This window comes from Oratosquilla oratoria, chromosome 16 (assembly GCF_046742065.1).
Source record: "Oratosquilla oratoria isolate Oo_2021 chromosome 16, ASM4674206v1, whole genome shotgun sequence".
Classification (NCBI taxonomy): domain Eukaryota; kingdom Metazoa; phylum Arthropoda; class Malacostraca; order Stomatopoda; family Squillidae; genus Oratosquilla; species Oratosquilla oratoria.
The window spans coordinates 51,901,317-51,913,690 of record NC_134792.1 but is presented as its reverse complement, the minus strand read 5'-3'; the positions used below and the strand labels follow the sequence as shown (position 1 = coordinate 51,913,690).

General features: G+C 37.6%; 1 protein-coding gene across 3 annotated transcripts in view; it reads left to right on the top strand.

The window, feature by feature from the left end:
- Positions 1-797: 797 nt before the first annotated feature.
- Positions 798-12,374, top strand: part of LOC143033996 (UBX domain-containing protein 4) — a 32,849-nt gene continuing 21,272 nt past the window's right edge. The window contains exons 1-3 of one of the 3 annotated variants that reach the window (XM_076199795.1): positions 798-924; positions 6,911-7,000; positions 10,010-10,144. In XM_076199795.1, coding sequence (XP_076055910.1) covers positions 909-924; positions 6,911-7,000; positions 10,010-10,144 — 241 coding nt within the window. In that variant the 5' untranslated portion in view covers positions 798-908. Of the gene's footprint in view, positions 1,023-6,910; positions 7,001-10,009; positions 10,145-12,374 lie in introns of all 3 variants that reach the window. The other 2 variants (XM_076199794.1, XM_076199796.1) reach the window with 2 other exon arrangements.

Here is a 12,374-nt window from a genome sequence, read left to right as displayed (position 1 = left end):
TGCATTTCTTAGGATGGAACAACAATGACCATTTCGTAGACAATATCCTCACATAGCTGATGTCCTAAAGTTACTCCATGTCCCTTTGACCATCGATGTGCCTATATACCTTAATTGGTATCATCTGTATATAGATACACCTCACTCCCACTATTTAGTTCCTCTGAGAAATCATTTATATAGAGGACAAACAGTAGTGGTCCCAATACTGACCCCTGCGGTACTCCGTTTCTCACTTCTTTCCAACCTGACTTCTGGCCATTCCCAAACACACGTTGCCTTTATATTGCTCAGAAAAGCCTCTATTCGTTTGAAGCAAGTCACACCAACTTTATACATGGAATACCTTAGAAAACAGTCCCTAATGTCAACATCACAGAAAAGACGCGGAAGGCTGTAAAAAAAAAAAGGACCTTGACACACCACGGTTTCACCTGCAATGAAATACGACTCTTCAATTGCATCCCGGCAAAACTCAGGAACATGAGTGGTACATCACCCGACACCTCCAAACATCACCTGGATGCATGGTTGGGCAATATTCCAGACCAACCACCCATGCCAGGATACGCAAGCTAAAACTCCAAAAGTCTAAACAGTGAACCATAGAGTGAAGTGAGTTGACTGGGCTCCATGAAGACCCATCTCAGCTGCGTCGATGACTGAAGGAATTGTATCTAGGCATTTAATATGAAATTTACGTTGTCTAATATATCCCTACCTAACCGTTCCGTAGAAAATCAAAACAATAGATCTTTGAAATCCAAAAACGTAAGAAGTGAAAAATGTGCTTGCGTAATACTGATAAAAGAAACATAGATCACAGAGGAAACTAATCGGAAAGTTAAAAGGACACTGCAGAACAACTGGAACACAATGCCATCTATCGTCCACACGAAGAATCTCTAATGTCCACATCGGAAGGTGTGTTGTTGTTGTGGTAGTCTAAAGTCTCAAGTTCAAGTGTAGAAGGAAAAAAAATAAAAGGACAATATTCTCTACAAAGTTAGTGTCACAAAGAGGTAAGAAAATAGAGAGAATGGACTTTCATTATTGCGACTAAGATAATACGATGAATCGTTGTACTTGCAGTATAACTAATCTACATTGGTACTTGCATGTCACTGTTCGTCAAAGTGCGGAATTGGATTGGATAGTTACAGTAAACAATGTTATTATTTATTGAAAATATATACATTGCAGCCTAAATAACGCTGCGAACAAATTGGTATTTCATTTATTAATTATCAGTCCTATTTTGTTTTGCATTTATACTATTGAACTGTCACTTCTGCTAAAAAAAAAGTAATGGATTAAATTTTTAATAATATTCGGCAATGACAGTGTTACATGTCTGTACAAGGAAAACAGAAGGAATACTTGATGTCATGAGAGAAGTCAAGGTTTGGATGAATATGAGGCAGTTGAAATTAAATTATTATAATACTGCTTTATAGTTGGGAAGAGAAATGACTTTAAGTAGACTTGGAATATCCAGCTTGAGACTGGGACTAATCTAATGTGGAAATGAAAAGTGGTCAAGGATTTAGGAGTGGTCTGTTACCTGACATTTCATAATTAAATTGATAGATAAAAAATAATTGAATATTTCTTTTATATGAATATATATAGATCAGAAAACAGTAACAGTTTGTATGTTACTGTGATTGCAAAACTACACTTGCAATTCCCTTCTGAAGAGGTAAAATGTTATGAATAGGGTAGTAAGACTAATGACTTGCCATGGCAAGCAAGAATCATACTGGCATTAACTGAAGTACACTGGTTACCAATTAACCTTCAATATGAGTCAAATTCTTGCAGGTAGCATTAGCTGCCTGATGTATGATGATCACATATACGATGATGAAATATAAAGTTACAGCTGTAATACATGTTCTCTTTCACTCCGAATATTATTATACAGATACCAAAGGCTTTTTCCCCCCTTACAAGGGAGGTAGCCAAAAAACAAAGGCATAAAATCCACTCCCACCCATTCCGTCTCCACACACTCCACTCCCATTCATCCCCCTCCCTCCCTCCCTCTTATCTTGGCTCCTCCTGGATGATGAGTCATCCCTGCATCTTGCCCACTGCCCTCCCTGGGTCAGAAGCAGTGTTGCAAGACACAGCATGTCCTCAGCAAGGCCACTTCATTAAATCGGCAAAAATATGATCAAGCCAGTTCACAGAATGTAGGAGTCATTCAGCTACAGCTAGAAAATAAATGTAATCAAGATGCCAATGCAGACATCCTCGTATACCCACTTGTAAGCATCATTGTATGGAAGGGGTAAAGGTGCAAATTGTTTATAAGATATGTGTTTGGGAAATGGGGTACATAAGAGATCTATTGTGTGAGTTCCAACCAGAAATCTATAATGCTGAGGCATTGTGCCTGCATTGATTAGATTAGCCAAGGAACAACTTGGAAATTGGTTTCAGAGTTTTTGTAAGATAGGCACCAAGACTATAACAAGCTGCCTGAAGACACCAAGAATAGTATTTACCTAATTGTAGTATACAGGAAAGGAGCAATGCTCGTTGGGTCCCATCTCTTATTCTCTAATTTTCTAACATACCTAGACTCAAATTCATGTACAGTTTCAACTTAATTTATATCATTGACTTCCACTTTTCATATTTAGATTTGAACTCTTGTATTGTGACAGCAAACCTATGTTTAAAAATTAGCAGAAGACCTATCTGTTCACTGAATGCTATGACCCAAATGAAAGGAGAATTAAAGAAAACTATAAATGTTAAAAAAAAAAGAAGAAGAAGAAATAAGGTGGGGCGCTGCAGAGTGCTCTGACAGTAGTGGAGCAAGGCCCAAGAAATAAACACTTCAAGTCAAGTATGTTAATGTAAGGGGGCATCAGTGGAGATACATCTCAGCTGTGTCAATAATGGATGAAATAACTTCAAACATTTAATATAAGTTGAAATAATGTTCAGAGGAATTGGCAGGCATCATAAGATAACCAGATAGTTGGTTATATGTGCTTTATGCAAACATTTGTCAGAAACATTTTAACAATTTCCTGTAGATTTTATATCTAAGCAGTTTGTCCGAGTTCTTTTTTTTCCACAGATTTCATTTCTTCATGTATTTGTTTGCATTACAAAACTTACTGCTTTTGATGAAAACTATCACTATATTTGACTGTTCCATGGTTATTACTTGGTTAGGTCCCTATCTCTCTTCCAAGGTTTTGGGCCATGGTCTCATATTCAGTATATTTGAGATAACCCTTATCCTCATTCTTATCAGAATTTCCTTCATCCTCCAGCCAGGGGACATGCCTGGTAGGAGTTTTCTCTCCTCTCCAAATTACCAATGAAACTGTCCTCTAAAAAGTAGGAGTGGAAAGAACATTGATCAAAACATCAGGAAGAAACAGTTGAAATTTGTGGGCCATGTACTGTGAGGGCATGGATCAGAAAGAGAATGCCTGCTGGGAAGAGTGGGGGGAACCAGAGCAAGAGGAAGGCAGAGAGTTTATGAATACATTGTTGGAATACATTGATGATGAATGGAGGGATGTGGATCTTGTCAGGCTGGCTTAGGAAAGAAGTGGATGGTATTCTGTGGTCGCTGATGTCACTTGACAGGGATTTTAGGGAAAGGGGGGACTAATTGTACAGTGGATCCCTGCCTAACTGTGATTTGCCATTCCCGACCCTGCATATCGCGGCTTTTCTTGTGGAATCTAGCCAATGCATATTCTTGATTTTCCTGCCTATCTGCAAGGGCTAAGCATCCAGAAGCTAGTACTCAAAACTTTAAAGAACATTTATTTTCCAGATTTAAATCTTAGCAATTATTATTAATTAATATCTTAATACATAAATTGATTAAAAATGAGCAATACACAACATATAAGTTAATACTAAATGTAGATATCAACAATAAAAATGTGGCATGGGATGCCAGCACATCCAACATCAATGTTTCTGGTCACACTATTAACTGGCAATTTGAGAGTTGCCAATTGGGGCATAAGATTCGGTCAATCTTTCATTATTGGTGAGTACAGGTCTATCTTACAGTAATGTTATTACAATCTAGAGTTGTTATTTACTTCTACATTGGTGAATTAAAGTCTGGGAGTTGTCTTTACTTTAATGTTCCAAACTGCTCTTTGGTCTACATATACAATGCAACCTCTGAGGGAGACTTAGGGGGGTGGGGTGCCAGAATTTACAAATATACAAGTAGGCTGTTGCCATATTCACATTGGGAAAAAATATAAGATTGATCACGTTGGGTTGAGTGAAGGAGGAGGTGCTGGACAGTCGCAATCTTCTATTGTACTTGAGAAACAAGTACAATAGTTGTTGGGAAAACATGAGGGGGTTTGGCACAGGTGTCCTGGGTGTCTCCCGAAATGCTGGTGGCTTCTTTTGTTCAAGCAGATGGTTGTCTGGAGGCAGAGCTCTTGGGTCACTAGGAACAAAAGGAAAATCCCTTGCTTGAAATCTGAAGGTACCTTAGATGGTCCCTTGGGAGAATTCGTGATGATGGAGGATATCTTAAGAGTTGGTGTGAAGATGTTTGGAGTTCTGCTTGCTCTATATATGCGTGTGTGCACTCGTGTGCATGCTGGGTATCGAAAGGGTTGATAACAAACCTGTTTCTATAGTTAAAAAGATAACTGATTAAAAGTTAAATGCTAACCTTTATTTACAACATAAAATTATATAAAAGCATTAAAACAAAATTTGTAATGTTAAAAAGGGTATTCTAAGGCACGTTAAAAGGAAGGGCACATCCATTATCCACAATTTTTTGCTTTTTGCAAGGGGTCTTGGAACCTAACCCTTGCAAATTCCGGGGGATTCACTGTAGGTAATTGTAATTAATTGTAGGCCACTATTCAGCACCTCAAAGCTACCAGAAAAGGCTGAATGACCATATCACAGATGCAACACTTCACTCCATGCTATACAACAAAATCTGGTGTGGTAATGACTGGGGGTCGAAAAGTACAAGAACAACATGGCAGCAGTAACTCAGCATTCCTCTGTGAACAGAATTTTTTTTCTGACATGAATGAATGAATGGGTTACTGATTTGTAATGGTGAAAAAAAATCTCAAAAATATTAACTTAACCCCTTCCATACAATGATGCTTACGTAGGCATCATGAGGTGGGAGTGATATGAGGGTGCCAGCATTGGCGTCTTGATTATATTTATTTTGTAATTGTAGCTCAGTGACTCCTATATTTTGTGAACTGGCTTGATCATATTTTCTATTGTTATTAATATTCAGAGTGAAAGAGAATGAGTAATGCAGTTGTAACTTTATATTCTATAACATGAGTATTGTGATGCATCATCGAATCATCATACATCAGGCAGCTGATGCTGCCTGTGAGAATTTGACTCGTATTGAGAAGATTAATATATTTATGAAGGCAGTACTCCAGTGCAAGGTTAGTACTTGAAATTATAGGATGTGATGGATTACCATGCCATTGATGCTAACATATACTGTAATATACACAGAGTAAAAACTGGTGTGGTAATGGCCCTGGGGGCTTGATATTACAGTGAGTCCTTCTTATACAGTAATTCTTTATCTGGTAAATTCAGAGTTACGGTATTTGGTAATTACTACCCTCAATTCTATTAACAGTAAGAAAAATTTACAGGTACGGTATCTGCTCGTGTTTTGGAGGTAAAATTAGATATTTTGAAGAGGAAAGAGCAGGGAGAAGGTACGTCTGCCATAAGTCGAAACTTAGGTTCAGTATATGGTAATTTCAATTTGCGGTAAGGTTTTCAGGAACACATATGTACCGTATAATGAGGACTCACTGCACTAGGCAGTGACATGTTTCTTCCAGCACATGCATACACAGGATTGCCATTAGTACAGGATTTGATAAGTCACCATAATTGGAGGATGAATTCATGATACTGCATGCAGAAAGAGTAATCTTTGTTATATCTATACATATGTACTTACATGATTAAAGTTAGGGTACATGTAGTACAGGAATGTTGACAAGATATTAATTGCAGTTACATACATATACCATACATATACCAAGGCTTTTTCCCCCTTACAAGGGAGGTAGCCAAAAAGGAAAAGGCATAAAATCATTCTCACCCATTCCATCCCTGAATACACTCCACATCCCTCCACCCTCCCTCTTATCTTAGCACCTCCTGGATGACAGGTCATCCCTGCACCTTGTCCACTGCCCTGGGTCAGAAGCAGTGTTGCAAGACACAGCACATCCACAGCAAGGCCGCTTCATTAAATTGGCGACCCCCCCTCTCCGTCCCCTCATGGATAAAAGGAGAAGACGGGGAGAAATCCCTTCGGAGTGCGTCAAAATTTTGCTCACACATACTACCTCACCCCCCATCCCCCCCTGCCCATTCCACCTCATGCATCACAACATCATCCATATACAACCATTCTCCATTCACCCCTGTCTTCTGTCCTCTCCCGTCCTTCCTCAACAGACATTCCCCTCTTCCCCAAAACAGTTATTTTCATTTTTACATGAGTAAAAAATGAATGAAAGGGATGATTGTGATGAAGATGAAAGGTTGATGTGTAAGATATGCAAAACCATTATTGTAGAGCTCATGGCTCAGTTCCACAAACTGTATAATTTATTGTACTTGTATTGTTAATCCATAAGTTGTTTAGATGTCCCCCTAGATAATGTAAATTGTCTGACTGAATAATCAGTGCCAGGGGGTTTAATTGACCTAGTCTTCAACTCCTCTGTGTTGATCCCCCTCCAATTCAACAGTCATGAGCCAGAATAAAAGCTTTAAAAGACATCACTGTATAGAGGGTAAGATATTTCAGATAATAGTGATGAAATTATATGTTATATGAAATAGTGGATTATAACATGGATATCTCTCTTGGTTGCAGGCACGAACATGGAGTGGTTTACAGGCGGCATCCCAGAAGCAATTGCTTCAGTCAAAGCAAAGAAGGGAATATTTGTTGTCTATGTGCATGGTAAGACTGAATTTTTATGATTTGAGCTCTTCATGACTGCATATTGTTATCTTCAATGACACAGACACTCCTCAACTTTTGCAAGAGTTATGAATGATCGTTTGTTACTTGAAATGTTCTAAAGTTGCTGTTCAACATCAATTTAAGGGTACTCAAATCTACATGCATAAGTAAGTATAATATAAAATCAATATCTTTACTTATCCTATAAGACATTACTTGCTATGGATGTGCTGTGTCTTGCTACACTGCTTCTGACCCAGGGCAGTGAGCAAGATGCAAGGATGACCTGTCATCCAGAAGGAGCCAAGATAAGAGGGAGGGAGGGGTGGTGAATGGGAGTGGAGTATGTAGGGATGGAATGGGTGGGAGTGGATTTTATGCCTTTGTTTTTTGGCTACCTCCCTTTTAAAGAGGAAATAGCTATTGATAAAAAGTACAACGGCGAGCCACAAAACTGATTCCAAATATCAAAAATAAATCGTACAAAAATTGACTAAAACATACGAATCTGTTTTCCCTAAAAAGCGTAGACTCAGAGGTGACTTGATACAGGTCTTTAAGATTTTAAAGGGAATTGACAACATCAAAAGTGACAAAATTTTCACATTGAATGAGAATCAGACAAGAAATAATGGTCTCAAACTGTCCGGAAATAGATTCAATTGGGAAGTAGGTAGAAACAACTTTGCCAACCGTGTAGTTAATGAATGGAATAAACTTTCTGCACAGGTAGTGCAATGTAGTTCAGTTCGAAGACATAAGAATCATTTAGATAAACATCTAAGCAAGATGCTGTAATGATTATAATTTATTTTATATTATTTGTTTTGTTATCATTTGTCTGTGATATTCATTTATTATTAGTTATATGTCAATTTATTATTATTTACTATTTACTTGTTTGTTTATTATTTAACTATACCTATGCATTTATTTATGTATTTTATTTGTTATTTACATTATTATAGTTTCTATTTATTATCTTATTATTATTATGATTTTTTTTTTTGCATCCGACCTAGATATGGACCAAAAGGTCTCCTGTCAGCATGCTCCGCCTTTGTAATCCTTTGCAGTCCTTTGTGTGTATAAGACATTACTAATGATACTTAAAACAATAATAAATTGTGATGATGATACTTTAATTCATTTGGATGAGCATGCTACATTCACAATTTTGTCTCCATAAAGCCTCTTTTTATTATTGCCACCTTCAATTCCATCTAGATGAATATATATACAGTAATATATACATACATATATCAAAGGCTTTTTTCCCCTTACATGGGAGGTAGCCAAAAAACAAAGGCATAGAAACCACTCCCACCCATTCCATCCCCTACATACTCTACTTCCCTCTACTCTCTTCCCTCTCTCTTATCTTGGCACCTCCTGGATGAAGGATCATCCCTGCATCTTGTCCACTGCCCTGGGTCAAAAGCAGTGTATATAAATATATACATACATACATATATATATATATATATATATATATATATATATATATATATATATATATATATATATATATATATATATATATACATACATGTGTGTGTGTATTTATATATATATTTTTCCCTACTTGCAAACACTCGATTAATGAACTTTTAGACATACAAACAAAGAGAACCATATTCTGTCTGCATCTTGAAATTTTGTTCTGTATTTCAATTCCACTTAATACAAATTCTAGTCACTACTCCTGCTGCACGGCACCATAGAGTACATACTCCCAGCATTCTAGTTCTTTGTACTTGGGTATCATTAGGCGTGCTCTCTTAAGATCAAAGTCAACTTAATTTTTGTTGTGAAATATTCTGTGCAGCCATTTTTCATCATCGTGAAAAGTGATGACAGTAGTAGTGGTAAAAGACTGCAAACTTTCTCAGTGGAAACAAAGGCGGAGATAATAAAAAGACTTGATGGTGAAGAAAAAATAGTGAATGTAGCACACTCATACAATATGAATAATTTTACAATCAGAACAATCTACAAAGACAAAGAATTATGGGACATGTGAAAAGTGCTATGCCTATACAATCAACCAACAAGAGAAGTGGAAACCAAATAAGGTGATGAAAAATATCTTGCAATGTGGCTGGAACACCAGGGACAAAAAAGGGTATGGTACTGTTTAGCCTTATGTTGATTCAGGAAAAGGACTTTGAGGACTTAAAGGCCAAGGCTGGAGAAAGTGCTGTAGATGAGACTTTTTCTGCAAGTCATGGGTGGTTTCATTGCTTTAAGAAGTGGGCAAACTTGCATCACATTGAGATTAGCAGTGAGACTAACTTTATTTTTGTTTTCTGTATTGTTGATGTGTTTTAGGATAAGAAAACATATAATAACTTTATATTATACTTGTGCATGTATATTTGAGTACCCTTAAAATGATGTTGAATAATGATTTACAAACTTTTCAAGTTTCATCATCTCTTCATCCATACAGTGAAATGTCACTTTAATCTTCTGTAGTAGTTCATATGTCTCTCCCACAATCCTGCTGATATGTCTGTCAGGTGACAGGTTGTCTTACATTAATAATCCCAAATATTTCTCCTATTTTGCTTTTGTAATGGGTTTACTTCCCAAGAAATAGTTTGAAGATGGTCTTTTGTAGCTATTGCCTGTTTTCATTACTTTGCATTTTTTTGGTATTGAACTTCATTTCTCATTCTTGGTTTCATGCAAAAATAGTGTCTAGATCTTTTTGCAATTGCCTACAGTCCTCATTTTTCACTCTTCTCATGATTTTTGCATCATCTGCAAACGTGTTGGCATAGTTTGTGGTACCCTCCATCATGTCATTGACACAGACAAGAAACATTATAATCGTAATTGTTTAAATTTTATTTGAATTGTTGATTATAAAAATCTAGACCATTGAAGCTCCAGAACTTAGATGGATATATGTTATTTCTTTAAATGAGAAAAAAAATCCATAATTGTGATTTTTTTCATTAGTTTTTTGTATAAATACTTGTGGAATTACACTCTTTGCAGATTCCTCCGAAAATTCAAAGACAACAGAAGAAAGCCTCGAGTCTCAAGCGGTGTCCTCCACATTGAATAGTGACAAGTTTGTGGCCATGAAAATTGAAAATGGAACAGAAACTGCTAAACAATTTTCTCAAATATGTATCCTTTAATGTTACTAGATTATTTCTTTTGATGTTTATGGCTCTTTTCACATTGTACAGCAGGGTCCCCATATCTAAACAGTTTGTTGTACAAATTGAATAACAAATTTTTTTCTTCTCGCTTCTTTTTGTACACCTCATCTACTTCCCTAGTTATATCTTGCAACCAATCCTTATAGTCTGCTTATTTTTCTTCTCCTGTTGCCTGCACTTCATCCCACCGCTCAGTACCTTTTCTCCTCATACTACATACCATCTTTGCCCACTTTGTCACTTCCTCCTTGAAACACACCCATTCTTCTTCTCGTACTCCTGCTTCCCACCCTTCTCACAGCTTCTCTTGGTATTCCTTTTCCTTCTCATTAAATTTGTTGACATGCAGGACCTCTATATCTTCAACTGTTATCCTTCTCTTCCACTTTTCATCCACTATCAATTTTTCTTCTATCAAAAAATTATATGACGCTTCACTCTTCCCTGAAGACATGAACATCCAGAACTTCCAGTCCTTCCTTTGGATACCACTGCAGTCCATTAATGCCCTGTCAACCACCCTTCCCTACACCCTTTCCCATGTACACTTATGATTAGGCCTCTTCTTAAACACTATGTTTATTATCATCAACTCCCATCCTAAACACATCTCCAACATCATCTCTCCACTAAGATTCTTGCATGGCATTCTAAACTTCCCTACAACTCCATCTATTTCTTCATCCCTTACTGGAGCATTGAAAACCCTCAACATCTCATATTCCTCCTGAAATCCTTAAACACTCATTGAAATAAATCCAAAAAGCCTCCCTTTCCTCTTCACTTTGCTCAATACTAGGATCATATACACTCAAAGAACCCACATCTCCCATTCTAGTTTCACCTTTACAGACATAAACCTTGAAGACATTTCCCTCCACTCCATCATGTGCTTTCCTATCTCATCACTTACCAGCAGAGCCACTCCTTTGCTCCCTTCACCTCCCTCCATCACTCCTGACATCCTCATCCCCGCCACACTCCCAAACTCAAACTCACCCGTCCTTTTCAATTTAGTTTCACTTAACACGAACACACTTATCTTCTCTCACAATTGAAATATTAGTTTCTTCCCCTTCACTCTCATCTTTAACACTACAACAACACATATTTAGTGACCCATTTATTGGGTTCTTGTACCTTCTAAGCTCCCTGAAAGAAGGTACAATACTGATGACGTCACACAACAGCCGACCAATGAGGAAGTAGAATAGTTCGGGAGTCCCAGTCCAGCCCACTAGCCAATCAGAAGCCTCAAAATGAAATATCAGACCACCACTAATAGTATATAAACACAAAAATTCAATCAGATATTCACACTCTAGCCACTGATGAAGCACTAAGTAGTGTGAAAACGCATTCTGGCCAGTTTTTCACTTTGCTAAAGCCATGCCCAAAGTAACTTACAAAACAATGTCATATGGAGACATTATAAGACAACTTCCCGTGGAAGGGAAAAAGGTTCTCAGAGAAAGAGAAAAGGCAGATAAAAAACTCTGCAATAATAATCTTGCCATTAAATTTAACCAAACATACATACATACATACATATACCAAGGCTTTTTTCCCCCTTACCAGGGGGGCAGCCACAAAGGACAAGGCACAAAAACATTCCCACCCATTTCATCCCCGAAAACACTCCACACCCCTCCACCCTCCCTCCCATCTTAACACCTCCTAGATGACGGGTCATCCCTGCACCCTATCCACTGCCCTGGGTCAGAAGCAGTGTCGCAGGACACAGCACATCCACAGCAAGGCCGCTTCATTAAATCGGTGACCCCCCCTCTCCGTCCCCCCATATAAAGGAGAGGACGGGGAGAAATCCCTTCGGGCTGCGTCAAAAAATTTTTGCTCACACACACTACCTCACCCCCATTCCCCCGTCCAATCCACCTCATGCATCACAACATCATCCATATACAACCATTCTCCATTCACCCCTGTCTTCTGTCCTCTCCCGTCCTTCCTCAACCGACATTCCCCTCTTCTCCAAAGCCCCCTTCACCCCATCCATCCATATTAATCTTGCCATTAAATTTAACCAAACATGCTTGAGAGAAAATCTTCTGCCCATATATACAAATATATATATATATATATATATATATGTACATATACATATATATATGTATGTATATATATATATATATATATATATATATATATGCAATAGTAATCACATAAAACACGTG